Source organism: Zalophus californianus, chromosome 11 (assembly GCF_009762305.2).
Source record: "Zalophus californianus isolate mZalCal1 chromosome 11, mZalCal1.pri.v2, whole genome shotgun sequence".
In the NCBI taxonomy this organism is placed as follows: domain Eukaryota; kingdom Metazoa; phylum Chordata; class Mammalia; order Carnivora; family Otariidae; genus Zalophus; species Zalophus californianus.
In genome coordinates this window covers 106,065,443-106,093,440 of record NC_045605.1, presented here as the reverse complement: position 1 = coordinate 106,093,440, position 27,998 = coordinate 106,065,443, and the positions used below count along the sequence as shown (strand labels likewise).

General features: G+C 61.4%; 1 protein-coding gene and 1 long non-coding RNA gene across 3 annotated transcripts in view; one reads left to right on the top strand and one right to left on the bottom strand.

The window, feature by feature from the left end:
- Positions 1 to 142: 142 nt before the first annotated feature.
- Positions 143 to 19,924, top strand: ATG2A (autophagy related 2A). 2 transcript variants are annotated; one of them, XM_027580513.2, is made up of 41 exons: positions 143 to 313; positions 2,456 to 2,618; positions 2,735 to 2,887; positions 3,045 to 3,147; positions 3,565 to 3,700; positions 3,837 to 3,935; positions 4,245 to 4,341; positions 4,429 to 4,593; positions 4,700 to 4,840; positions 5,390 to 5,627; positions 5,711 to 5,855; positions 5,952 to 6,044; positions 6,464 to 6,622; positions 6,735 to 6,978; positions 7,194 to 7,290; positions 7,412 to 7,571; positions 8,258 to 8,400; positions 8,485 to 8,624; positions 8,730 to 8,890; positions 9,582 to 9,732; positions 9,826 to 10,025; positions 10,138 to 10,218; positions 10,443 to 10,549; positions 10,646 to 10,738; positions 11,762 to 11,832; positions 12,063 to 12,139; positions 12,699 to 12,869; positions 13,008 to 13,134; positions 13,221 to 13,432; positions 13,993 to 14,201; positions 14,476 to 14,611; positions 15,856 to 16,062; positions 16,268 to 16,369; positions 16,451 to 16,535; positions 16,639 to 16,771; positions 16,860 to 16,932; positions 17,115 to 17,197; positions 17,457 to 17,578; positions 17,727 to 17,881; positions 18,965 to 19,117; positions 19,227 to 19,924. In XM_027580513.2, the coding sequence occupies exons 1-41, from the start codon at positions 143 to 145 to the stop codon at positions 19,461 to 19,463; spliced, it is 5,793 nt and encodes a 1,930-aa protein (XP_027436314.1). In that variant the 3' UTR covers positions 19,464 to 19,924. The 2 variants fall into 2 exon arrangements, with proteins under 2 accessions (XP_027436314.1, XP_027436315.1); XM_027580514.2 differs by having other exon boundaries at positions 12,699 to 12,863; positions 19,227 to 19,463.
- Positions 19,925 to 25,928: 6,004 nt separating this feature from the next.
- The window catches only part of LOC113913918, a 7,763-nt gene continuing 5,693 nt past the window's right edge, over positions 25,929 to 27,998 (bottom strand). Inside the window, exon 3 of the long non-coding RNA XR_003517300.2 lies at positions 25,929 to 26,058. This is a non-coding gene — a long non-coding RNA (uncharacterized LOC113913918). The remainder of the gene's footprint in view (positions 26,059 to 27,998) is intronic.

Genomic DNA, 27,998 nt, shown 5'->3' with positions numbered 1-27,998 from the left:
GGGCGTGGCTGAGGGTCCGGGGGCGCGGCCTGGCGCTGAGAGAAGCGGCGGGGACAGCCCGGGGCTCTAGTGAACAGCGAAGCCGGACAGGGATCGCCGGCGGTCGGCGAGCGGAGGCGGCCTGGGCCCGGCGGTCTCCGAGATGTCACGATGGCTGTGGCCATGGTCGAACTGTGTGAAAGAGCGGGTATGCCGCTACTTGCTGCACCACTACTTGGGTCACTTCTTCCAGGAGCACCTCAGCCTGGATCAGCTCAGCCTCGACTTGTACAAGGGCAGTGTTGCCCTGCGGGATATCCACCTGGAGATCTGGGTGAGGAACGAGGCCCAAGATCGGGAAGCGGGGGAGCGGTGCGCAGAGACCTGAGGATCCTGGCTAAAGGGTCAGGCTGGGGGACCGGGCAGAGGGCGCGAAGGGGCTGTGGGAGTCAGGCCCTTTCCAGGCGACTGATCGGCTTCAGAGCCAGAAGCTGGGTGGGAAGGGGGGGGGGGGGGTCCCTGCGTCCAGTTCACAGTAGGAGAAACAGGCTGAGGAAGGGGATGTCACTTGTCTGGAGAATGCCAGAGTCAGCACATCGAGTTGGGGGCCCGAGTTGAGAAGCGTGGTCCTCAGGAGCTAAGGAGAAGGTGAAGAGGGAGCGAAGGAACTAGGGGGCTCTGACAGAACCCGTCCAGGGCAGTGACAGAGTTGGAGCCTTGCAGCTAGCTGGTAAGGCAAGGCTGGTGTAGGGGTCTGGAGGCCTGCTGAGAGCACCCGTGGGAAAGGTGCTCTGACCTCCTGACCCTCGGATCCTGGGCCAAGTGGGTGGGGTTCGCCTCAGGACCGGGATGTCAACAACCGCGTCAGCACCCGTCTTGATCAACACCTCGTGTGACTGCCTCCGCTGCCTACTTCCTGCTTTGGGGAGAGTGGGATGGACCCAGTGGTGTTTGGGGAGGGGCTTGGGAATCGGCCGCCCTACCTGCGGCGAAGCCCCTGAGGACAGGTGGAGAGGTTTTTTGGCTTCAGGCAGGGAGGAGGCCAGGGGAGATGCTGGGGAGGCAGGGAGGAATAGGTCTGGGTCAGAAGCCCGAGGCTGGGAGCGGTGAGGGGCAGTGACTCAACTCATCTGAACTGGGAAGTTGCAAAGGAGCCACCAATTAGAGGCATCAGGCCGGGGCTGGGAGGGGGTCAACCCCCCACTCCAGAGCAGCAGGTGTGGGCGTGGGGTCAGGGGCTTCTCAATTTTCTGGCTGAGCAGACAGGGTGCTTGGCCTAAACACAGTCTGGGGCAGGAAAAGCTGAGCTTTAGGGGTAGGCCAGGACTTCCTGAGCAAATGTAGAGGCAGAGGGAGACATCCAAGCCCAGAGTTGGGGACACCTCCCGTATCCTCTTGTCTGTGAATCCTAGTGGAGGCCTTTTGTGACCGCTGACTTTTAGACTGGCCTGAAAGAAATGGCCAAGACCTCTAGGCTGCTGCTTTCTATTTCCAGTCCCAGAAAACACTCCCATCCTGCCTTGCTCTGCCCTGCCCTCTTGGTGGGGATTGAAATGGCTCTGAGCTAGGCTGCTTTCTGGGCTGGCCTCCAGGGAGAAGTTATCCCCTGGTGAAAAGCAGGTGCTTTCATAGCCAGCCCCTCCTCCCCGCCCCCACTCAGCCTGCAGCCCCTGCCTTGAAGACCCCAGAAGAAGCTGAGTGCCAGGGGGTCCTGGGATGGGGTGAGGAGAGGAGGCCTGTCTCCCAGTTGCAGTCCTCACACTACACTGAGTGATTAAACTAGTTCCTTCTCTCTAGGCCTCAGTTTCCCATCTGTGGATGTCTGGGTAAGGAGTTTCAACTTGACCTCTATAAGCCTTCTAGTTCTGCCATGTGTTTGTTTATTCTTGGATCCAACAAGTGTTTACTGGGAACTTCTCTGGGTGGTACCACACAGCACCTGAGATCACACGGACCAGGCAGGTGGGTTGCTGCCTAGCTCCCAGATGGCGATGGTGCTCTCTCCCTCTTGGTAACCAGGGGCTCTCAGCCTTGTACCTCAAAGAGGTACAGCTACACCAAATGTTTGGAGTTGGGGGGGGTCCCCCTCTGCCTCAGTTCAGTCCTCTGATAGCCTCTCCAGCATACTCCGCTTGAACTCCATACTTGCCCAGAGAGAACGTGGGTGCACTCTGCTGGGCCTTTCCACATGCTGTTCCCGTGCCTCGATCATGCCACCTTCCGTCCTCTCTGCCTGGCTTCCTCTTCATGCTTCAAGCACCCCCTCCTCTGGCTTAAAGGATGAAAGATGTTTGGATGGGCCAAGAGTAGGAATCAGCTAAAGCGAGGGTAGAACTCTGGAGTAGCACATGGTGGGGACAGGGAGAACAAGGGAGCTCTCCAAGGTCAGAGCAGACTTAACAAGGAGTGTGGCAGCCAAGGAGACAGCCACATTTGGGGTTTCCTTGAGCCGGCTTTGTCCCTTCCCTGCTCCTAGTCTGTGAACGAAGTGCTGGAGTCCATAGAATCACCCTTAGAGCTGGTGGAAGGCTTCGTGGGCTCTATCGAGGTGGCCGTGCCCTGGGCTGCGCTGCTCACTGACCACTGCACCGTGCACGTGTCAGGCCTCCAGCTCACCCTGCAGCCTCGTCGGGGCCCAGGTGAGGGCAGGGCAAGGCTGGGGTTGGGGGCGGTGGGGAGCAAGTGGTAGGAGTAGGCCTGGGCACCCAGGAGCTGAGTAGGCCTGCCTCTCCTGAGACCCCCTTCCTACTCACAGGGCCAGGGGCTGCTGACTCTCAGAGCTGGGCCTCATGCATGACCACGAGCTTGCAGCTGGCTCAGGAGTGCCTTCGGGACGGGCTGCCCGAGCCCTCGGAGCCCCCACAGCCCCTGGAGGGACTGGAAATGTTTGCCCAGACCATTGAGACTGGTAAGTAGGCCTCTCATTGCTGCCCTGCTGCCTGTGCCTCCATAGCCCACAAGACAGGGGCCCCAGACAGCAGGATGGCCACACTACTGCCCCAGCGGGGAAACTCTGCCTGCCCCTTGCTGTTCCGCCTGGCCTGAGACCCCTTTCCACCCCTCAGTGCTGCGAAGGATCAAGGTGACCTTCCTGGACACTGTCGTGAGGGTGGAGCACTCGCCGGGTGATGGGGAGCATGGCGTGGCAGTAGAAGTCCATGTACAGAGGTAGGGGTATGCCTAGCAGGGTGGGCTGGGGTGAAGATGAGGGGGAGTGAGGGGCTGCTGAATGGTGTTGGCCCTGCCCCTAACCCCACCTTGGGCTCCCGGGAAGTAGCAGAGCAAATCTTGGGTGCTCCTGGGTGGTGGCTCAGGTGGGAGGGAGACCATATTGTGAGTCTGGAGTGGTGTCCAGGGGCCAAGTGGTACGGGCCCAAGGTGGCTGGGACACCCCGAGGATCAGGTTACACACTGAGGGTCCGAAGGGCAAGGGCTGGCCATGGAGGTCCAGGATGGCCTGGCTATGATGGGGCAGCTCTGCTGGCCAGACTCTCTGGTCCCCAGGCCCCTAGAACAGGGTACCGCGTGGGGAGAAGGGCTCCAGCCTGGGGTGGCTGGGGCGAGGGCTGATCCTACACTCGGCAGACTGGAGTACTGTGATGAGGCAGTGCGGGACCCAAGCCAGGCGCCTCCAGTGGACGTGCACCAGCCTCCTGCCTTTCTGCACAAACTGCTGCAGCTGGCAGGAGTCCGCCTGCACTTCGAGGAGCTACCCCCGCAGGTGGGCTGGCTCTGATCCCCACAGTTTCTTTCCTTCTAATCTCCACCTTCTCCCTGCCCCGCTGCGCCCCATCCCTTCTGACCATCTCTGACCTCATCTTCTCGACCACTTCCCTCCTGTCTCCTTTTGCCTCCAGGAAGATCCCCCGAAACCCCCCTTGCAGATCGGCAGCTGCTCAGGGTATATGGAATTGACGGTGAAATTGAAGCAGAATGAGGCCTTCCCAGGCCCCAAGGTGGGTCCCCAGCCCCTGTGGAGGAGGGAGTGTGGCCCATTTCAGCATACTCCTCAGCAGAGCTGATCTTGCCCCATACAAAGCAGGGTCATTGAGTGGGAGAAATTACTGTCTTCTGGGCAGTAGAGAAGCAGGCTCAGTGGTCAAGTTGTGGCCAGCGTCACACAGCTCCTTGGTGGTGTTGGAGCTTAGCCTGGCAACTGGCATCCTCCCTCCTCTGGGTGAGGGCAGGTGGGCGGTGGCTCTCAGAGAGCCGAGGTGGCAGGTGTAGGCTCCATGGTTGGCCCCTCTGGCCCCTTCTGTCCCCAGCTGGAGGTGGCTGGACAGCTGGGCTCCTTGCACCTGCTCCTGACGCCTCAGCAGCTCCAGCAGCTTCAAGAACTGCTCAGTGCCATGAGCCTCGCAGGTAAGGCCCCTGGGCCCTCCAGGGGATGGGATGGCTGGGGAGGGGCCGGCTAGGCTGGACTGACACAAAAAGTGTCCTCCTCCATAGACCCTGACGACCTGGTTGACAAGCTGAACAAGAGCCGCCCGCTCGGTGCTGAAGACCTGTGGCTGATTGAGCAGGACCTGAACCAGCAGCTTCAGGCAGGGGCTGTGGCTGAGCCCCTCAGCCCAGAACCCCTTACCAACCCTCTTGTCAACCTGGACAACACTGGTGGGTGTGGGGCCAGACCTGGCAGTGGTCCAGGCAGCTAGCCGGGGTGTAGGAGTCACGGGCGCCAAGTGTGGCTTTCCCTGACCTCCCCTGCCCTGGCCCACAGACCTCTTCTTCTCCATGGCGGGCCTCACGAGCAGTGTGGCCTCAGCCCTCTCTGAGCTCTCCCTCTCGGATGTAGACCTGGGACCCTCTGTGCACAGCGACATGGCCCCCTGCCGGCTCTCTGCCCATGCCCACCCAGCTGGTGAGTGCTCCTGGGGCAAGAGGAGCTGGAAAAGGCCTCAGGGCCCATGTGATGTCATGTACATGTAGGAGGCCCCCATCGATGCTTAGCTGTCCACTGTGGGTTACTTGGTTCCCTGGGGATGCTCAGGGGAGGCTGGTAACACAATGGATGGAGGCCGGGTTTCAAAGTCCGTGATCTTGGGCCAAGCACTTAAATTCTTGGAGACTCAGTTTCCCCTTCCGTAAGAAGGCCATACTAAGATCTGACCTTGGCAGGCTATGTATGTTTTGGTCGATGTTTATTGAGAGATCACATATGTCAGGTGCTGGCCCGAGTGCTTTATCACTCTACTTCTTCCAGCTCCTTGAGAGGGTTGGATTGAGCCTAGGCTCAGTACCTGGCATAACGAGGCTCTGGGGTTAGCCTTGCCCAGCCAAGCCCCGTGCCAGAGTCACAGTCCATCTGGGCCAGGGCTTCTCCCAGCCCGCAGCCCAGTGTCTGACCGTCCCTCTACCTGGGGTACCCACGAGCTCTGGGAAGCCCCTGGCGAAACCTCTATCCTCTCAGGCAAGACGGCCCCCACGCCCCTCCCGGATACCCTGCGCCCTGACTCGCTGGTGAAGATGACCTTGGGGGGCATGACCCTGACCTTGCTGCAGACGTCTGCCCCATCTTCCGGACCACCTGACCTCACCACCCACTTTTTTGCGGAGTTTGATGCCACCAAGGATGCGCCCTTCGGCTCCCGTGACTTCCACCATCTCCGACCGCGCTTCCAGAGGGCCTGTCCCCGTAGCCATGTCCGGTACAAGCCCAAGGCAGGGGCCCAAGGAGAGACCCCTTCCGCCCCACAAGCCCAACCTCTGATGCCCAGCTTCTTCCCCGCAGGCTAACGGGGACAGCTGTGCAGCTGTCCTGGGAGCTGCGGACAGGCAGGGGCCGAAGGACTACCAGCACACAGGTGCACTTTGGGCAGCTCGAGGTGCTGGAGTGCCTGTGGCCCAGGGACACGTCAGAGGCCGAGTACACAGAGGTGAGGGCCAAGAGCAAGTGTGTATGTGGCAAGGCCTGCAGCTTCCAGTGGGTGTGGAGGCTCGGCCTGACTTTTGCCTCCTGTGTCCCATCCCAGATCCTGAGCTTCCCCAGCACCCTAAGTTCCCAGGCCTCAGCTCGGCCCTGTGCCCACCTGCGTCACACACAGACTCTCCGCCGGATGTCCAAGGTAACCCACCTCACCCCATGCCTACGGGCCCTTGGCTGTTCCTCGCCTCTCAGCCTCTGCAGTTACTTCCCTGCTCCCACCCTCCACCGCCCTTGCCCGTGCTCAGCTAGAGCACACCTCCCCATCTGGGAGCCCTTGAAGACAGCTGGGCCCTACATAAGGCACCCCCTTGGCTCTTGCCGCTTCCCTGGCTCATCTTGGCAAACCCCTGCGGGTCTCCAGATATCGGGTGGCCTTTATTAAACAAACATGGTCATCTTTCTCAGGCAATGTGGTGAGGATCTCCAGGTCCCCTGCTCAAGCTTTCCTTCCCACCCCCCAGGAGGGCTCTGTGTTTTGTTTTTGCTCAAGGGGGTCCCTTCCCATCCTGCCCTCACCTACCCCACAGCCCTCGCTGACCTGAACACCCTCGCCCTCAGAGCCGACCCCGGCGCCCCGCTGCCTACCATTGCCACTCAGAACTGGCCCTGGACCTGGCTGACTTCCAGGCAGATGTGGAGCTGGGGGCCCTGGACCGGCTTGCTGCTCTGCTGCACCTGGCTACCATACCCCCTCCTGAGCCACCTGCCGGCCTCCTGGTGAGATACCCAGCTGGGGCAGGGAGCGGGCGCGGACCCTCTGGCTCAGAGCCTCAGTGGCAGGTCCCCTGGCAGCAGCTCTGATACCCGCCCCCCCCCCATCCTCCTGCAGACAGAACCCGCACCAGCTGCCGAGCAGCAGACGGTGGTGCGGCTCTCAGCACCCCGGGCCACGCTGCAGCTGCGCTTCCCCATTGCCGACCTGCGGCCCGAGCGGGACCCCTGGGCAGGCCGGGCTGTGCGGGCCGAGCAGCTGCGGCTGGAGCTGAGTGAGCCCCAGTTCCGGTCAGAGTTGAACAGCGGTCCCGGCCCCCCCGGCCCCACCCGCCTGGAACTTACCTGCTCCGACTTGCATGGTGAGAGCCCCCCAGGGGACTGAGAGTGGGCAGAGTGGACCCTTTATCCCTGGCCTGCTGCAGATTGTGGGTGTGAGGGAGAGCGCAGGCCCGTAAACAGTAAGGGACAGTCACCATGATGGACGTTTCAGGCCCCCACTAACCCCCCGCCCCCACTGGGGAAGAAATGGGGAAGGGCAGCCGTGACAAGCCCCAACTCCTCCTTACTCTTCCAGGCACTTACGAAGATGGAGAGAAGCCACCCATCCCCTGCCTGCGGGTCTCCAAAGCCCTGGATCCCAAGAGCCCTGGGCGCAAATACTTCCTGCCCCAGTAAGTGGGGGCTCTGGAAGGGATGGACAGGAGATTGCTTGGCTGCTGAGGGTGGCTCCCGAGGTGGGATCCGGGGCTGAGGGGGGCCTTGCAGGCCAGTGACAGGCCTGTGCCCTGGCAGGGTAGTGGTGACTCTGCGGCCCCAGCTCAGCAGCGCACAGTGGGAAGTGGCCCCTGAGAAGGGAGAGCTGCTGGAGCTGTCAGCTGAGAGTCCATGTGAGCTGCGGGAGCCTGAGCCCTCGCCCTTCTCCTCTAAGAGGACCATGTACGAGACGGAGGAGGTGAGGCCCCTGGAACCCAGGGGAGCCACTTGGTGGCTGTGGGATATGAAGACAGGACCACCTGGGGCACGAGTTGGCGTGACGTGGCACCAGCTAGAGTTTCATCTCTTCCATCATCTTAGAGCAGTAGGGAGTCAAAAGCACCCCAGCTCATGGGGCCTGGGCATGAGGACACTGGTGAGGGCAGGCCCTGGAAGGCACAGGTCCCTGATGGGGAAGACCACAAGCCCGTCTATTGACAGTGTGGTTTGGACCTCAGGATCCTCTTCTCTGAAGGTGCTGAGAGTTGAGTGAGAGACAGTTAAGGGCCTGGCCTCGGGGCCAAAAGGTCTGGGTTTGAATCTAGGCTCTTCCATTCGGTGGCTTCATCCTCTTGGAACTGGTCTAATCTCAGAGTTCTACGCAGATGAGTTTCCTCATCTTGAAAGTGGATACAATGACCTGTGTCACAGGCTTATCACGAGGAGAAAGGAGTTGCCACACGTGAGGTCCTCCCTCATAACAGGGTTGGCACACGGTCAGCACTTCGCACGAGCTGGCTGTCATACATCCCAGCAGAGAGGGGCTCCCATGAATGAATGAGAATGAATGAATGATAGGAGGTCAGCGTGCAGACCAGGGTCTGATTGCTGAGCCAGAAGCAGGCCCTGACATGTCTCAGATGCCTTGCCTGCTCGCCTGTCTAGATGGTGATTCCTGGAGACCCTGAGGAGATGAGGACCTTCCAGAGCCGGGCCCTGGCGCTGTCGCGCTGCAGCCTGGAAGTGCTCCTGCCCAGCGCCCACATCTTCCTGCCCAGCAAGGAGGTCTACGAGAGCCTCTATAACAGGTGGTGACTCAAGTGGGTAGGGGGAGCGTGGGGAGGGGCTGGGCTGGGCCACCCTCACTGCTGCTCTCCATCCACCTGCCCCAGGATCAACAACGACCTGCTCATGTGGGAGCCTGCGGACCTGCTTCCCACCCCTGACCCCGCCGCTCACCCTGCTGGTTTCCCGGGCCCCTCAGGCTTCTGGCACGACAACTTCAAGATGTGCAAGTCAGCCTTCAAGCTGGGTAGGAGGGATGCCCCAGCAGGGGCCCCAAGGTCCCCAGAGCTGGGCAGGGCTGGGGCAGCCCTCCCAGGTCTCCTTCCCACTTGGCTCCTTGATCTCACCCCAGACTCAGACTCGGATGATGAGGATGCCCACTTCTTCTCAGTAGGGGCATCAGGCGCTCCCCAGCCCCCTGCCCCTGAGTCCCCAAGTCCTCGCTCCCAGAGTACCTTCTCTACACTGGTGACAGTGCTGAAGGGTCGGATCACAGCCCTCTGTGAGACTAAGGTGAGGGCAGCCCTGGGGAGGTGAGCCCCGCTGACTCCAGCGCCCCCCAACCCACCGTTGGCAGGAGAGCAGGACCAGTGTGAGCAGCTCCAGTTTGGGAATCTGGGAAAAGAAACCCCAGTGTGGCTGAGAGTGGTCTGTCTGGCCAGCAGCACGCACCCACCACCCACTGACCCACCCATGCCTCCCCAACCATCCATCACACCCCATTAGCACCCGTTACACGTAAGGCACCAGGCTAGGGGTCCTCATGGCCCCCTAGCTCATGCTGGATGGCAGATAGGGCAGGGATGACTCGCCTGCTGGCAAAAGAGACAAGTCATGGAGTGCCTGCGCAGCTCAGTCTGTTAAGGGTCTGACTCTTGATTTCGGCTCAGGTCATCTCAGGGTCCTGAGATGGAGTCCCATATCAGGCTCCACACTGGGCGTGGAGCCCGCTTAAGATTCTCTCTCCCCCGCTGCCCACTCAAAAAAGACCTTCTCTCTCTACCTCTCCCTCCGCCCCTTCCCCACTCCCTCTCTAAAAAGAAAAAAAAGAAAAAAAGATAAGTGCTGCTCTAGGTCTTCAGCAGAGTCTGGGTAGAGCGAGAGCGGGTCCTACTCAGGCCAGGGCTCCGAGAGACCACCCCCCCTGAGGGCGCGGGGGCTACTGAGGGCCCTGGTGAGGCCACGCCACGTGCTCTGCTTGCAGGACGAGGTTGGGAGGCGGCTAGAGACCTCACACGGGGAACTGGTGTTGGATGTGGAGCAAGGCACCATCTTCAGCGTCTCCCAGTATCGAGGCCAGCCGGGACTCGGCTACTTCTGCCTAGAAGCCGAGAAGGCCAAGCTCTACCACCGAGGTGTGAAAGGAGGGGACTTGCCAGAGGGACGTGGCCCTGGGTGGAGGGGACGGTCAGCCAGCTTGGCAGGGGGCTCACCAGCTGCCTCCCCAGCGGTTGTGGATGACCACCTGCTGCCCAGTCGCCTGGAGCTGCCCAACTTTGCTCCTCCGGCCCAGCTGGCCCCAACCATCTACCCATCGGAGGAAGGGGTGACCGAACGGGGAGCCTCGGGCCCCAAGGGCCAGGGCCGCGGTCCCCACATGCTGTCCACGGCTGTGCGCATCCATCTGGACCCCCACAAGAATGTCAAGGTACAACAGTGCCTGCTTCTGGTCTACCCACTTGGCTAGGGCAACTGCCTCCCTGGTGCCTGGTGGGCTAGCCCCCCCCCCCCACCCCGTGCTGACTGTGCCCCACCTCCAGGAGTTCCTGGTGACACTGAGGCTCCACAGGGCCACCCTGCGCCACTTCATGGCTTTACCAGAACAAAGTTGGCACTCCCAGGTGAGCGAAAGTGGTGTGGGCAGGCAGGTCTCTACAGTTGGGGGGAGGCCAGTGTGAGGGGCCTGGGCTGGGCCAGAGCTGACTTCCAAGCAAAGCCCCTGGGCAAGGGATATGGTAGCAGCTGATGGGCAGCAGGTGGGGAGCCATGCTGGGGCGCGGGGAGGGAGTTAGAGGAAGGAAGAGGCCCCTGATCCTCGGTACCCCTCCTGTCCTGGCCCCCAAAGCTGTTGGAGTTCTTAGATGTGCTTGATGACCCAGTGCTGGGCTACCTGCCCCCTACCGTCATTACTGTCCTACACACTCACCTGTTCTCCTGCGCCGTGGACTACAGGTACCCAGGCTGGGTGGGCCAAGAGCCAGGGGCCGGGGGGCAGGCTCTCTGTGTGTGAGGAGCCCGCCCTAGTGCATGTGTGACACCCCCCACCAGGCCCCTCTACCTCCCTGTGCGTGTCCTTGTCACCGCTGAGACCTTCACCCTCTCCAGCAACATCATCATGGACACCTCCACCTTCCTGCTCAGGTATGCACCACCCCCACCCAGCTCACTTTCCACCCCCCCCCAACACACACACACAAACTAGGCTGCAACTGCTACTCCCCAGGGTCCTGCCTACCTGATTTGTGTCCTCAGTCTCTGAGCCTTTCTGTACATTTGGGTGATGATCCCTCCCTCAGGAATGAGAATTGGTTCCACCTTCCCGGACAACAGTTGGCACCTCCTCAGCAGAGCCTTAAAAACATCTGTGCTCTCTAACCTGATCGGCTCACTGACGTGCTTGTTCTAAGGATATAAAGATAACAGAGGTGGAATGCGATGCCTTTGTAGTAGAATTTAAAACTTATAAACAATCTAAATGCCCCCAGATGACAACTTGAGTCAGTAGACATGGCTGACCCGACCATTAAAGTCAAGTTGAAGAATAACATTGAAAAACACGAGAGATGCCGTAATGCAATATGTGCTGAAAACCCGAGATAGAAAGCTCTACGTGGTGGTGATGTTTTTTAAGATTTATAAAGGTTTATTTGTATACATGTCTGTGGCTTCACAGAAGAGATGAAGAGAATGCACAGGGCGCTTTTCTCAGAATTTGGGATTAAGGGAATATGGTTAGAGATTATTTTTTATTCCCGTGTTTTAAAATATCTTAAAAGAGCTTGTGTTGTGTTGCCATTAAAATAAGGACTGACTTTGAAAGAACAATGAATGCTGTGGGGGTGGGGGGGTGGAGCAGGACACTTCCCTCCTGCGGCCGCTGCGAGGCCTAGATGAGGAGGAGCAGAAAATGCTTGGAGAGAGCTACCTGCCCTCTGACCTAAGCAAGCATGCGCTATTTTGGGCCTGCGGCGCAGGAGACAGGCCAGTTTCCCCAGTGTACAGACAAGAACACCGAGGCCAGAGAGGACCCAGCACTAGTTTCTTGTGGGTTTGGGACCCCCTGTGGCTCCCCTCGGCCTGTCTCTAGGGGCCCCACCCCGTGGCTCCCATGGAGCTGCAGCCTGCAGCGGCTCCTGGGCCCTTCTCAGCCCTGTTCCCCACCAGGTTCATCCTGGACGACTCAGCCTTATACCTGTCCGACAAGTGTGAGGTGGAGACGCCGGATCTGCAGCGAGGTGGGCAGGGCCTGGACTGGGCTCCCTCCCCTCTGAGGGCCCACAGCCCCCGGCCACACCCAGAGCAGCCAGAAGTCCTCACCCAGCTGCTGGCTGGGTTCTTAGCACCCACACACGCATGCACGCACACAAGGGCTGCACTTAGAGAAACGCCAGGTTCTCTGCTCTGGTGGTGGGCCAGGGGCTGGGCGTGAAGAAGCAACTGGAGCTTCTCTTGCTTTCTGCTTCAGATTATGTCTGTGTCTTGGATGTTGACCTTCTGGAGCTTGTGATTAAAACCTGGAAGGGGAGCACCGAGGGCAAACTGGTGAGTGTTGTCCAGAGTCCTCCGGAGCCAGAGCAGGTGCAAGGGCCGAGGGAGCCTTCAGGGGATCACCCTTTGCCACTGCACTCTCTCCTCCCTCTGCTCCCTGGGTCTGGGCTCAGGTTCCGATCACTGCCTGCCCTTCCATGCTGGGCTCTGGTTCTTGGCCCCCCTGGGAAGGGCCAGGCCTAGCCTGGGTGTGCCGTAATATGAACCCCACCACCAGGGGGCAGCTGCAGCCAGGGCAGAAGCAGGGCCTCGGGAGTCAGATGGCCTTTGTGGGGCCTGCTTCCTCCTCTGTAAAATGGAGGTAACAGGCCCCACGTGGCCAGGCTGAGGTGAGCGATAAAGGCCTGGGCACTGGAACACTTTCACGCGGGGAGTGCACTCTTGCTTCCTTGGGTGGTTTCACTCCCTGGGCTCCTTTTGCTCCTTCATTCAGTGGAGCTGTTGGGCAGCAGACTGACCAGCCCCGGGAAGACCTGGCCGGGTCCTATCTGTGTGTGGCGGGGATGAAGCCTGGGCTGATGGTGCCCCATTCCCCCTCCCTCGCACCCCCCAGAACCAGCCGCTGTTCGAACTGCGTTGCTCCAACAACGTGGTGCACGTGCACAGCTGCGCAGATTCCTGTGCCCTGCTGGTCAACCTGCTCCAGTACGTAACGAGTGAGGGCGACCTACACCCCCCTCCCCGGGCCCCCAGCCCCACGGAGATCGCCGGCCAGAAGGTACAGGTGAGGCCTGGCCCTACAGGCGACCGGAACTCTGCCGGGCCCACTCTCCTGCCGCAGCCCCCAGGGGCCTGGCTTCGGAGGAGGGGCTCCCCTCCTTCCCGTGTCCCTCATTTGTGACTCCTCCCCTGCCCGGCCCAGCTCTCCGAGAGCCCTGCCTCCCTGCCCTCCTGCCCTCCAGTGGAGACGGCCCTCATCAACCAGCGGGACCTGGCCGACGCCCTCTTGGACACTGAGCGCAGCTTGCGGGAGCTGACCCAGCCTTCAGGTGCGGGGTGGGGGGGGCGCAGTGGTGCTTTGGGGCCGGGGGACACAATCAGGCATCGCCCCCAAAACTGGTGTCTGTCTCCACAGGTGGCCCCCCCCCTCAGGCCTCGCCTGTGTCAGTCTACCTATTCCCAGGTGAACGGAGTGGGGCCCAGCCCCACTCGCCCCCTGTTGTGCCCCCCGCTGGCAGCTTGGGGTCCTGCTCGGAGGCCAAGGAAGATGAAAAGGAAGAGGGAGATGGAGACACTCTGGACAGTGACGAGTTCTGCATCCTTGATGCTCCTGGCTTGGGCATCCCGGTGTGTGGGGAGGCAGGCGGGGCAGGGCCCGCAAGTGGAAGGAGAGGGTGGCTCCCTGCTGCACCTTTCCAGAGCTCCTGCTGGGAGAGGGCTAGGAGGTGGTCTCTGTCACTGAGGAGGTGGGTCTGGGTCCATGGCAGTCTCTCTGACTCTGGGCCTTGAAGGAGCAAGTGGATTTCCAGAGGAAGAAGGAATGGCGTCCAGGACAGAGGGGGACAGGACCTCAAGGAGAGGGAAAGAGAGGGCCAGGGTGGTTGGCAGGAGGGGAGGGGAACCTTTTGATTGCCGGGGTGCTCACCAGCTGGCCCCCGGGAGCCCATGGGAATGTCACATGCAAGTGAGACCCAGGCCCGGGGAGACAGGCCTGGCAAGAACATGGGGCACTTAGGTCCCCCCTGGACAGAGCACTCCGACACAGCTTCTGGGGACGGTGGCCCGTGACAGTCATCCTTTGTCCAAAGTGGGGGGGGGGGGTACGAGGATGGGGAGGAAGTTGGGAGAGGGTGGCCTGGACTGGGGAAGGTGTCCGCACCTATGTTCACTCGGCCCCCTCCTTGCAGCCCCGAGATGGGGAGCCCGTGGTGACACAGCTGCATCCAGGCCCCATTGTCGTGCAGGACGGGTACTTCTCACGGCCCCTGGGCAGCACGGATCTGCTGCGGGCGCCTGCCCACTTCCCCGTGCCTAGCAGCCGTGTGGTGCTCCGTGAGGTCTCGCTCGTCTGGCACCTCTATGGGGGCAGGGACTTCGGCCCCCACCCTGGCCCCAGGTAGGGACAGGTGCAGGTGGCAGCAATGGCGTGGGGCCCACCCAGCTGGGAGATGGGGCCCGGGCTGGGGGCCGGCTCTGACCTTCAGCCGCTGATAACCTTGAGCAGTGTCCTTGCCTCAGTGGCCCCCGTTCTTCCTCCTTCCTTACCGCCCCCCCCCCCCGACCCCGCCCAGGGCTGAGGCTGGAGAGGGTTTCCTGCCCCAGGCTGAAGGGCCCGCTCTGACGGGAAGGGGGTTCCCCCGAGTCAGCTTGTCCTCTGTCTCTCTTTCCAGGGCAAGAGGCAGCTTCATGGGCCCCAGGGGCTCTCCTTCCCGCTGCTCCGGCCCCAACCGGCCCCAGAACTCTTGGCGTACACAGGGGGGCACTGGGAGGCAGCACCACGTCCTCATGGAGATCCAGCTCAGCAAGGTGAGCTGGGGGCTCAGAGTCCAGAAAGCCACCTGGGAGGGGGACAGGGCAGGCCCTCCCATCGCTGGCACCCAGCCAGCATGCCACCACGGCCACTTGGCTCCGGGTCCCTGGTCAGGCACCAAGTCCCCGAGCGCTTGCAGAGCAGCGGCCACACGGCACCCCAGGTGCTGTTCTAGACGATGGAGGGAGCAGCGAGCACAGCAGACAGAGCCCTGCTTGCCCATCACGTGTGTGGTAGTGGAGGGAGCCACAGATCTGTATGGTGTGGACTGGGATCGGTGTTTGGGGAAGGTGAGCCAGGGAGGGGGCACAGGGAGCACCGGGGAGGATCAGCACAGTCTTCTTGAGACCGTGCCGTTGGCAGAGACCCGTGGAAGGGGGCAGGAACAGGGTTTCGGGCAGAGGGCGCAGCACGAAGGCCGGGGCCAGGAGCCTCCCTGCCGTGTTGGAGCCACGCGGCCAGCAGGACTGCAGCCGGGCCGTGGGGGCGCCGTGGGTCTGACTGGGAGCCAGGCTGCCGACCGCTCTGCCGACCGCCCCGCAGACCACAGGACGGTTCTGGCTTTTATACTAGAGTGAGATGCAGTCAACAGGAGACGGTGGCCGCACAGGATGGTGGCAGCCGCGGAGCCGGTGACAGCGGTCCGATCCTGGGGAAGTTTGGATGGGGAGGAACCCCAGGTTGGGAGGCCGGGCGACACAAGGCGGTGCGGGCAGAGGTGCTGCTTCCTGAGGGCAAGGCCATGCGGGCCCTCTCCCCCAGCACACGGGGCTGTCGTGCCGAGCAAACTCGGGGGCTCTCTGCAGCCAGTGGGGCTGGGGAGCCAGCACTGGGTCGGGGAGAGGGAAGTCCAGGGCCAAGTTCCAAAGCCGAGAAGGGCCTTGAGCTCTGTGAGGGGCAAGAGAGAGGCCAGTGGGGCTGGCGTGTCAGGAGCAAGGTGGAGGGAGAGGCCGGGCCCCTCCAGGCCCCGAGGGGGCGTGTGCTGTGTGAAAATCCCTCTGGGTGTGTGGACAAGGGCGGTGCTGGCGCTTGGTGACAGGGACACAGGGGCCTCTAGGGTGACAGGAAGGGAATGGAGCAAGGAGATTCAGGGGAGACATTCAGGTCAAGAGTTCAGCATGCCAAGCGGGGTTTGAACTGACTATGGGACAGCTGGGGAGGCAGTCTGGTGGGCGGCTGAGTGGGGGCTGGGAGAGGCGGGGCCCTGCCTCCCCGGCTCAGGCGTCCGTCCGCCCCGCAGGTAAGCTTCCAGCACGAGGTGTACCCGGTGGAGCCAGCCACAGGCCCTGCGGCCCCCAGCCAGGAGCTCGAGGAGCGGCCCCTGTCCCGCCAGGTGTTCATTGTGCAGGAGCTGGAGGTCCGGGACCGGCTGGCCTCCTCCCAGATCAACAAGTTCCTGTACCTGCACACGAGTGAGCGGATGCCACGTCGCGCCCACTCCAACATGGTACCGGCCGCCCCCACTTGCCGCCGCGGGCAGGGCCGTGTGTGCCCACACAGCAGGGGGTTTGGGAGCCTGGGAGAATGCTGGGGCTCAGGCAGACCCAGCTGAGGGACCAGCGTGTGCAGATGCAGCACCGGGGGTGGGGGTACAGGGTGGGGGCAGGGGCCCGAGGCCCGGCGGGTTCCCAGAGCTTGCCCTCTGCCCCCAGCTCACCATCAAAGCACTGCACGTGGCCCCCACAACCAACCTGGGGGGGCCTGAGTGCTGTCTCCGGGTCTCGCTGATGCCCCTGCGGCTCAACGTGGACCAGGTGAGTAGGCCAGATGGGAGGCAGAGCGCGCGGTGAGCCCCACTGCCTCTGGGCCCCTCTGACCTGCCCCTTCCCCGGCAGGACGCCCTGCTCTTCCTCAAGGACTTCTTCACCAGCTTGGTGGCTAGCATCAATCCCATGGTCTCTGCAGAGACGTCCGCTGAGGGTGAGAGGCTGAGCTGGGAGGGGAGGGCCCGGGCCTCCTGCCTCCCGCCTCCTGCCTCCCAGCCATCCCTGGGCCCATCCCCCATCGGTGTCCCCCACCCTAGCTCGCCCTGAGACCCGAGTCCAGCCCGGCAGCCTCCAGGAGGGCCGGCCTGAGGACGCCGAGATGACCGGCTCCCAGGAGGCCGCGGGTGGTGGACCCAGCTCCTCTGCTGAGCAGCAGCCTATCTACTTCAGGTAGGGCTGAAGGCTGGGGGGTCCTCGCCCAGGCTGCAGGGGGGCAGGGGCAGGCACCGAAGGCCCCCTCTCCCTATTCCCCATCCAGGGAGTTCCGCTTCACGTCCGAGGTGCCTATCTGGTTGGATTACCACGGCAAGCACGTCACCATGGACCAGGTGGTGAGTAGGGCTGTCCCGCGGAGTGGCTGCCTGGGCCATCCCTCTCGGGGGTCCCCATTCTGCCCAGGTGTGGCTTCGTCTTCTGGGGGCCGCGGCTTGATCCAGGCAGTAGTGGCTGCTGAGCCGGCCCCCAGGGGCTCCGAGGAGCTGAATTGTGTGAACCCAAATCCCTCCTTCCGCAGGGCACTTTCGCTGGCCTCCTCATCGGCCTGGCCCAGCTCAACTGCTCCGAGCTGAAGCTGAAGCGGCTTTGTTGCCGACATGGGTGAGCCCCCCCATCCCCTCCAGCACCCCCAGTCTCCTGTCTTCCCTTGGCTACATCCTGACTGGTTGTGTGGCTTTGGCCAAGTCCTCACTCCTCTGGTGCCTCAGTTTCCGCTCTGTAAAGTGGGCACGGTCATCCTTTGCACTGGGCTGGGGGGCCTGCTATGGAGAGCATTGGGGTACCTCACGCGGGTCCTGGCCCCCGGACCCCTCAGTGTGTGGCTCTGCCCCTGTACCCTCCTCTCCTCTCCCCTTCCCAGACTCCTGGGTGTGGACAAGGTGCTGGGCTACGCTCTCAATGAGTGGCTGCAGGATATCCGCAAGAACCAGCTGCCCGGCCTGCTGGGGGGTGTAGGCCCCATGCACTCAGTTGTCCAGCTCTGTGAGTGGCTGGCTGTGGGGGCTCTGGAAACGGCTCTGACTCTTGGGCAGCCTAGAAGCTGCCCCCAGGAGTAGGGGGAGGAGGTCCTAAGTCAGGGTCGGTGCGGGCGGCACAGCCTCGGGCATCTCTGACAGCCCGGTCCCTGCAGTTCAAGGGTTCCGGGACCTGCTTTGGCTGCCCATCGAGCAGTACAGGAGGGACGGGCGCCTCATGCGGGGGCTGCAGCGGGGGGCTGCCTCCTTTGGCTCGTCCACGGCCTCGGCCGCCCTGGAACTCAGCAACCGGCTGGTGCAGGCTATCCAGGTGAGTGGGCACCTGCTTCCAGGCCAGGTAGGGCAGGGAGAGTCTGCTCCACGGTGCCTGCTCTGTCCCCAAAGCGCTACTAAGGATGGACAGTCTGGGTGTGCGGTCCCATTTTATGAGACAACGGTCATGGACAGGAGAGGCCCAGTGACCAGCCTGGGGCCCACAGCAACTCCTCGGGGGGTGGGTGCCCTGCATGCTTTTAGCCCACCGGGCGTCTGCGCCTGGCCAGCTCTCGAAGAGGAGGGAAGGGGGTGTGGCTCTGTTGACAGACAGGACAACCGCGGCGCAGACTGGCCCTCACTCATTCAGGCCCCGCACTTGGCTAGGCCCAGACAGATCCCCAGGGAGGCCCGGGAGTTGTCCTGCGAGCAGCTCTAGTTCAGTGCCGTGAACGCTGGTGGAAGGGCGAGGATGGGCAGGCCTCTGTGGGGCGGTGAGCGTGCAGATGCAAGGGGGAGCTCCCGGCTCTCTGGGATCTGCACGCCCAGCCCCTTGCAGGCCGGGGGCGAGGTCTCTAGCGAGGAGGCTGGAAGGATAAGGCCCCAGAGAGCCCCCTAGAGGCACAGCTAGGTTGAGGAGGCACGGTGAGAAGTGAGGGGCAAAAGGAACAGAGCAGCCAGCGTAAGAAGGTAGATCAGAGTCGGTGGGGGCGAGCTAAGGGACCCCAGCACTCCGCCCGGGCTTCCCCGAGAGCTGGCAGGGCCAGACAAGGGGCAGGGTAGGGGGGACGGTGCACTCGGTCTCGAGAAAGCTACACGGGCGGCAGCTCACAAACGAGGCAAGGGCCCAGATGTGGTGGTCCACCTGAGGAGGGTTTGGGGTCCAGAGAACATGAGGAGAATGCCCTCGGAAGGATGCCGTCCACCCGCAGCCCCCCGACCTGGGTGCTGGAAGCATCGGCAGGATGCAGGAGCCGTACCGCAAAGCACGGCCGTGGGGGAGGCGGAAGCGTGATGCCCCCCCACCCCGGGCTGCCCGGGGCTTCCAGCACGGTCCTCTGGGGCTGGCTTGGGGTCCTAGGGGCCTCGTGTGTGTGCCCGGGCTGGCTCTCCTCATCTGGTGCCCTCCGTGTCCCCTCAGGCCACAGCTGAGACCGTGTACGACATCCTGTCCCCGGCAGCGCCCATCGCCCGCTCCCTGCAGGACAAGCGCTCGGTGCGAAGGCTCCGAAGGGGCCACCAGCCTGCTGACCTCCGGGAGGGTGTGGCGAAGGCCTATGACACGGTTCGAGAGGTGATGAGACCCTGCCCGCTTCCCAGTCCCACACCCACCTCCCCACACCCACCTCCCCCCGCCCCCGCCGCCGCCCGCAAACCCCCGCCCTGACCTCCGACTTCCACAGGGCATCCTGGACACGGCTCAGACCATCTGTGATGTGGCATCTCGGGGCCACGAGCAGAAGGGGCTGACGGGCGCCGTGGGCGGCGTGATCCGCCAGCTGCCCCCAACCGTGGTGAAGCCCCTCATTCTAGCCACCGAGGCCACGTCCAGTCTGCTCGGGGGGATGCGAAACCAGATCCTCCCCGACGCACACAAGGACCACGCTCTCAAGTGGCGTTCGGACGAAGGCCAGGACTGAGCACCGGGCGCCAGGACCCAAGGGCGCTGCTCCCCACCTCGCCCGGCCAGCCCTGGTGGCATCTTGGCTCCTGCGCCTGCCCAGAGCTTTCGGCCCACAGCCGGGCGGGCCCTCGGGAAGGACCTGGAAGGACCCTGCCTGCCCCCCCCCCCGCCCCGCCCCGCCAGTCGCTGTGAGAACGAGGTCTCCCTGCCTGGGGCCTCAGCCCTGTCTCTGCACTTTTCCTCTGGGGAGAAAGGACACCGCCTCCACCACCGCCTGGGCCCACACTGCCGCCTTGTCCCAGGACGGAGGCTCTTGGACCCTCAGACCCAACCCCACTCAGCCAAGTGTCTCTCTGCGTCTAGGGGGAGGTGGGGGACACACACTGTTGGGGGTCAATGTATTTTTAAGCTCCTTGGAGCGTGTGGGTCAGTATCTGCATGAAGTGCAATAAACTGTGCCCGCCGCCGGCCCCCTCATCCTGTGCACCTGCGCTGCCCCGGCCTCAGCCTTGACCTTGGCTCTCACCCAGATCCCCATCTCTGTACCCAGGATCCCCCCATGTTCCTACCAGGGGTCACCACACCTGCCCAGCAGGTTAAAACTGGCCCCCAGCTAGCTGTCCGGCCCTGCAGAACCCCTGACTGGCCTGCGGTCCGCACTCTGCCCCTCGCCGCTGCCGGCCCCACTTCTGTGCGGCAGGGGCTGAGCGAAGAGGCCCAGGGGGCCTGGAGCCTACCTCACCCAGACAATGTTTCTTGGCTCTAGCCCTGCAAGAGCCCAGGATCCAGCCTTACCTAGGGCCAGGGGTGAGGGGACAGCTAGGAGGACACTGAGCCGGAGCACAGGGTCAGGCGGTGGGGTGCCCCAAGAAGGTTCAGACCCTGCCCATGTGGTCTGAGGCTACACCCGGGGTCTCTGAGCTTCGGGCCCCTCCTGGTGATCCCTACCCGGGCACCACTCCTGGAGGGCTGCGCCCCCTGGAGGCTGCTCCTGCCATGGGGTAGGGAAATCCCCGTTACAGCCCCCCCCACACACGTACCTTGTTTCTTCAGATCGAGGGGCTAATCTGAGCATGCCCCACCCACCTCGCTCCCCGGTAGCACTGCGCCGAAGCACGTGGGCGGTGGGCCTCGGGAAGCTGAGGCTCAGGTTAAGAGGCACAGACTTAGAGAACCCTCACTTGCCAGGGTCATCTACAGCTCTCTCGGGGGAGCAAAGATCCCCCTGGTCCCTTCTATGTCCTTGCTGCCCCCTTTGGGTACCAAGTGAACAGAGCAGGAGTTTTGTCCAGGTGGATCCCGGGGGTCCTGGCCGCCCATGGTCACCTGGGGCAGTCAGCCAAACGGACGGGGCGGGGGGCCAGTGGAAGAAGACAGGGTGTGGGTGGCTGGGGTCTGGGGTCTGATGCCACCGGCGGGGATGGGGGGGTGGCCCAGCCTGGTGCTTCCTAGAAGTGCCCCACCCTGCCTGGGCACAGTCCAGGGTTCCATGCCCTTCGAACCACACTTGCGATCCCTATTGACAGGCAACAGGATAATCATTAACCACCGCCAGGGGCTGGGCCAACGGCTCAAAAGGCACTGGGCCCAGGGTGCCCCTACTTCCTCCTTGTGCCCCGAGGGCCAGCCAGGCACCCAGGTAAGAGCCTTCCCCGGGCAGTCAGACCCCCACATCCCCTGAGCCCAGGGCTGTCCTGAGCCCAGCCGCCTGCTGCAGGGGCCCCAGGCCTTCTGAGGAAGAAAGGAAAGGGCCTAGGCAGCTGCTGGGTGAACCACGCAAGTCCCTTCCAGCCTTGGGCCCCCATTTCCCCCTGTGAGATGAGAGGGCCGGGACTCCTGCTTGGGTGGCCACCACCACTGCCTCCGCCAAGCCTGGCGCTTAGCCTTTCCTGGGCGTCTTCGGGAGGGCCTTCTGGGTTCAAGCGGGTGGGAGGTGTCCCCTGCTATGGTGTCTTCATTCACAGGCCTGTCCTCCCAGGCAAAGGACTCCTGCCCAGGGACCTCCCATCCCACCTTGACTGCATCCCAAGAGGAAGGAGGCCACTTCAGAGAAGTTGCCAGACAGGACGGACCTCAAGGCCCTGCTTTGTGACCTTGGGCAGCCTCCTTTGCCTCTCTGGGCATTTCCACTACCCAAGTCCACTCTCGAGGCTCAGAGTCCCAGGTCCCCTCTCCCCTCCAGAAGTTTTGGGTTCTCCAAAATGTCCCCTAGGTGGGGGTGGGATTGGCATTGGAACCTGTCACTGAAACCTCTTGGGCCAGATCCTGTCTGCGGAATGGGAGGGTGGGTGCAAACACACTTTGCAGGAGAAAAGTCCGCTCCTCTGGGGGTCCTGGGCCCGCTCAGGGACCACAGCCAGCAGCCCCTTCCACTCCCCACAGCGGGGATAGAACCAAAGCTTGAAGGGAGGGTGGCTTCCCACCAGTCAAGCCAGAGGGCAGGACAGGCCTCACAGGCCCTGATTTGCACGTGAGGAACCAGCCAACCGCTCAGAGAGGTTAAGCCACGTGCTCAAGGTCACCCAGCTCCCAGACCCCTGCTGGCTCTCAGGCCACTGAGGTGCTAAGTGTTCTTCCCGATGGTGGTTGTGACAGCCCTGTTCTTAGCATGCGGTCACCAGCAGGTTTGTGTATCAGCATCAAGGTCCCTGTTCTCCCCCTGCCTCCCCCCTCACCGTTCTCTGTCCCTATTTGCTCTGTTCCTTTCCAGTTCCCTCCTGTTCCACATCTGCTTCTCTCTTGGCCTCTCTGCCTCACTCACCTACTTTCTGTCTCCCCCCTGCACCCCCACCCCTCTCAGTCTTGCCTCCTGCTTCTCATCTGGGGCCATCCCCAGGAATCTGGGCCCTGGAGACTGACAGATGCCCAGCTGTCCCTCGCTGTCCCTCTGCCCTGCGGTTGTGGCAGGAAGGGTGGGCAAAGGGCAGAGGGTGGAGGCCGCCGTGGCCCAACCTGGAACTGAGGCCCCGCTCTGGTTGGGAAAGAAAGGAGGAAACAAGGAACTTGGGGACAGAGGGCGTGGGGGTGGCAGAGTGGGCAAAGGCTGCCCGGGAGCTGTAAATCAGAGCCACTCCCGGCTTTATGAGCAGAGCTGGGGCTGAGCCTGGACTTCGCCCAGAGAAGGGGGGGGCTGGTGCAGGGACTCGAGGTGTGGGCCGCGGATGATAAGGAGCCTCAATAAAAAGACCATGGACCCGATGGGTGGGCATGAGGTCCTCCCCAGACTTCTGCCCAAGGGCAGCTACCAGGCAGGCAGGGCCCAGGCCTCCAGCCGGTTTTCACCCCCTGTAACAGCAACTCCATGTGGAAGTGCCCACTGGTTCCAGTGGGGCTGCTGTTATTGGGGATGGGGGCCAGTATGCACGGAGGAGGAGAGGTGGCTGCTGCCCAGCAGACCAGCAGGGACCTCCATGGCCACGCTCCCAGGCCCAGCATGGCCAAGGCCGGTGGGCCGTCAGCGGGCTCCTGAGACCGAGTGCACAGGGCTCTGACCTATGAATTGACAGCCAGTGCTCTCTTCTCCCCTCTGGCTGCCAATTCCATAGGTCACAGGTATGTTCGCCTCAATGCCGGCCACCGGGACCTGTGGGGGAAGGGACAGGGCTTTGGGGACCCAGAGGGCAATGAAGACTTGCTGCCCCAGTGCAGCACTCAGGCCCAACTCCCTCCTGTCTAATTCCTACCTTTCCATTTCCCCTCCTGTGAGCCCGTGCTGCTTTAGGGCTCCACCTCTATATGGACTGTTTGTGGCAAGCCTCTGCGCCTTATCCATGCTGTTCCCTCTGCCTGGAACGCCCTTCCAGCTTTTTTTTTTTTTTTTTGGCCAGGTTCACCTTACTAACTGTTCCCAGCTCTGCCCAAGCATTTGCTGCTTCCAGGAAGCCTTCCTGAAGCCCACTTGATCCCCACTGCCCACCTGGGCGCCCCCAGCACCCTGTGTTTCCCCAGAGGACAGAACTCCCTCAGTGTGTCCATCCCCCCCACCACCTGGGAGCTCGGCTCCCAGCCCAGCCCAGGCCCAGGTGCGTGCTCGATAAATGTCTGAACAGATCCTAAGCCTTTGTCTTGCACCCCAAGGAAGCACCACCAATGTCCCGTGTGGCCAAGAGGGGCCAAGGGCCCTGGGCCCCAGTCTGTGTCAGAACTCCCCCCAGGACGAGGACCCAGCCTCCCTCCACTTGCTCCCTCCCTGCCCCCCCCTCGGGTTCCCCACCCCCCCACCCCCAGGCTCCCCCGGCCCCGCCACCAGCTGGGCACCCTAGCAGTCAGGACCGCAGACCCAGGCCCTGCACCAGCTTCCCACACAGCCTCACTCCTGCCCGGCTTCGATACGATGCAGTTCTGGAGACATTCTCATTTGAATAAAAAGGCTTCTGCTGCTAAAAGATAAACTTTCCAGGGCGCCTGGGTGGCTCAGATGGTTAAGCATCTGCCTTCGGCTCAGGTCATGATCCCGGGGTCCTGGGATCAAGTCCCGCATCGGGCTCCCTGCTGCTTCTCCCTTTGCTTCTCTCTCTCTCTCTCTCTCCGTCTCTCATGAATGAGTAAATAAAATCTTTAAAAATATATATTTTAAAAGATAAACTTTCCAAAACTGGAAACATAGACCTAAGAATAAAGTTCAAATTGCATAATAATAGGAGCCGGTTCTTGTGCCCTCTCTGTGTGCTGAGCACTTGCTCACGTCAGTCCCCTGGGGTCAGCTCGATGACCTTGCAAAGCCACGGTCATGAGCCTATTCCGGAGATGAAGACACGGACTCATAGAGGGTGCACATCTTGCTACAGTCACGGAGTAGGGGCTCCTGGGTAGCTCAGATGGTTAAGCATCTGCCTTCGGCTCACGTCATGGTCCCAGGGTCCTGGGATTGAGCCCCGCATCGGGCTCCCTGCTCGGCGGGAAGTCTGCTTCTCCCTCTCCCACTCCCCCTGCTTGTGTTCCTGCTCTCGCTGTGTCTCTCTCTGTCAAATAAATAAAGAGAATCGTTAAAATAATAATAATAATAATAAAGTCACAGAGTAGTCAAACCTTCTCTCTCCATGGACTATGCGGCTGACAAGCATCCAGCCACCCTCTCCGGCCCTTATGACACTTTCACTTTTCCCAGTGTGGCTTTGCTCACACTGCCCTATCTGCTCCGGCTCCCTGGGCCCCCATCTCTACTGAGGCCCTGCTCAGAGGGCCCTCCCATGACTGCAGGAGCTGCCCACCCCCACTGCACCTTGGGCTCTGTAGGCCTCTCCCACCACCCCCTCATCTTATTCCTGTGGGGTTGAGAGCTCTGCGTTTTTTTTTTTTTTTAAGATTCTCTTTATTTATTTGAGAGAGAGAGAGAGAGAAACAGCATGAGAGGGGAGAGGGTCAGAGGGAGAAGCAGGCTACCCGCTGAGCAGGGAGCCCGATGCGGGACTCGATCCCAGGACTCCAGGATCATGACCTGAGCCGAAGGCAGACGCTTAACCGACTGAGCCACCCAGGTGCCCATCTTTTTTTTTTTTTTTAAAGATTTTATTTATTTGAGGGAGAGAGATTGAGAGAATGAATGGGGGGAGGGGCAGAGGGAGAAGGAGACTCCCCGCTGAGCAGGGAGCCCAACGTGGGACTCGATCCCAGGACCCCGGGATCATGACCGGAGCTGAAGGCAGACGCTTAATGACTGAGCCACCCAGGCGCCCCTCTGTGCCCTTATCTGATATCCTGGTGCTGGTCTGAGACTCCTTGAGGGCAAAGTCCATGACATGATTCAGTCCTCCTGCCTGCCCCGCCCCAGCATAGTAGGTGTTCAAGATACACTGGCCGAATGGCAAGGAGCTGAACTCTGACCTCTCGGGGCTGTCAGGCCACAGGCCCAGAGTACTGGCTTAGGGTGGAAGGTGGTGGCAGGCAGCCGCCCCTGCCTTGGGTGTCCACCTCCTTCACCCTCCACGGAGCATCTGCAGCTCCAGCAGGTCACGTCCCAACTCCTGAGCAAGGCAGATCCAGCTGCCTCGGACTGGCTCCTCTCTCTCCCCTGACCTGTGGCCGTTTCCCGACAGGCCCTGGGCCTGTGCCCATCTTGCCTCGCCGGGATGCTGCTCCCACTTCCTCCTGAGCCCTCCAGGATGCCTGCTGCTCGCCGTCCCAGTCGCTGGTTCCCAGGCTGTTCTGTGAGCTCTCTTAGAGTCCCCCATGACAGCCGCCACCAATGCCTAGCTATTTCCCGCCCAGCTTGTGAACCCCGGGCGGCACCAGCTACTGACTTTTGGTTTCCTGTAGCCTCAGACTGGCACAGAGTAGCATCTTCATAACTGCAAAGCTGCAGGACTGCCTGATGCGTGGATGGAGGTGCCTGGGGGGAGGCAGGCATCCGAAGCCGGGCGGTCAGCCAGCACTGGCAGGTGGGAGGCCCTCAGTGAGTGCCGGCCCTCACCCTCACCACACATGTGTGAAACGACAGGATGCCGACCAGGTGTCCGGAGAGGATATGCAAATTCACCGTTTGGACCCGCAAAGAAAGGCCGATGGGGGAAGGAAAGGTCAGAGTACAGCGGCTTTGATTGGGGAAGTCTCCCTGAGAGGTGAGTGCGAGTCCAGCTTTTGCTGAGGTGACTCCCAGGAACAGGTGGTGAGCACTGGAAGAGGAGGGAATAACAGGGGGAAAGGTGCTGAAAGAAGGAGGCATGGGGTTGGGGGCGGTGGGGAACTCGCTCTTCTACAAGCCTCACTCCCTGAAGCCACCACCAGGGGGTGCACTGGGGCGCGTCCCTCCCGAGCTGGGTGGGGCGGGTCCTCCCGGTCCTCCTCCCCAGCCCGTCCAAGGCGGGAGGCGGGCGCCAGGCCCCCTCCAGGCCCCCTCCAGGCCCCCTCCAGGCCCTCACAAGGGTCAGTCAGCGTCCTTAACACAGTGGCGGGTCCCAGGCACTCAGGGCGCACCTGGCACAAAGTGGGGGGTTCCTTGCTGGGACTTTTACAGCTGCTATTTGTGTATAAAACATAAATGTATAGTGTATATTTGTGTAATTATAAAGTAAGTCCCTGTGTAACTACCACTCAAAAAAGAAAATCCCTGGGGGCGCCTGGGTGGTGCAGTCGGTTAAGCTTCAGACTCTTGATTTTGGCTCAGGTCAGGATTTCAGGGTCCGGGGATCAAGGCATGGCGGGGCGGGGGGGGGGGGGGTCCTCTCTCACCAGGGAGTCTGCTTAAAATTCTCTTTGCCCCTCCCCCCTCCACGCTTGCGCGCGCGCTCTCTCTCTCAGATAAATAAATTTTTCAAGATTTTATTTATTTGACAGAGAGAGAGAGACAGCGAGAGAGGGAACACAAGCGGGGGGAGTGGGAGAGGGAGAAGCAGGCTTCCCGAGGAGCAGGGAGCCCGATGCGGGGCTCGATCCCAGGACCCTAGGATTACGACTCGAGCCGAAGGCAGACGCTTAACGACTGAGCCACCCGGGCGCCCCTAAATAAATAAATCTTTAAAAAAAGAAAAGAAAATCTCTGTGCTTCAGAGCCCCCCCTCACAAGTGTCCTTCCAGGTGACCCCCTCCCCAGGTAAACACAATGCTGCCCTTTATGATCATCACTTCATGGCCCTTCCCTGGGGTTCACCACCCCACCCCCCACCCCCGGTGTATGCAGCCTAAAACAATATATGTTCATTCTGCCTGTCTTTGTTGGTGGTGGTATGTGTTTATTATCCAAATGGAACCCTGCCGCTGGGTCCGGCTGTCCCCAGGAGGTCGCTGGGGCCATGGTTTGCTCACGTTCAGTTCATTCACGGCTGTGCGGCATTCCACTGTATGAATAGAAAACAGTTGGTTTCTCCATTTTACTATAAATGGATTTTGGCACTGCTGGGTCGGGCATGGGGCAGCAAATGTAACACTGGCCCAGGCCCCGGAGGGCCTGAAGGAGGAGCACCCAGTCACAGGCCTGTTTTTGTTTTTGACAAAACAAAAAAGTTGCAAGAAAAGTACAATGAACACCCATCTACCCTTCACCGGGATTTACCAATAGTAGTAACATTTTGCAACATTTGCTTTCTCTTTCTCTTTCTCTCTCACACCTCCCAAATTTCCTCTGAACCATTTGAGAGGTTATACAGGTTATGACCCTTCACCCTTAAATATTTCAACATGTATCCCCCCCCCACAAAAATGAAATCTCTTACACAACCACGATACAGTTACCAAATTTAGGCCTGGCGACAGTGAAGCAATACTGTGATGCGATCGAACATGCCATCCACTTTCTTTTTGTTGTTGTTTTTTTAAGATTTTATCTTTTTATTTGAGAGAGAGCACAAGCAGGGGGAGGGGCAGAGAGAGGAGAGAGAAAATCCAAAGCCGACTCTGTGCCGAGTGTAGAGCCCAACCTGGGGCTCCATCCCACGACCCTGAGATCATGACCTGAGCTGAAGAAATCAAGAGTCGGGACGCTTAACCCACTGGGCTACCCAGGTGCCCCTGCTATCCCCTTTCAAATGTCACCACCTGTCCCAATAAATGGAGATCAGACCTCACATGTGGTCGCCAGGTCCCTTCAGCCTTTTTTAGTCTGGAACTGTCCTCAGTT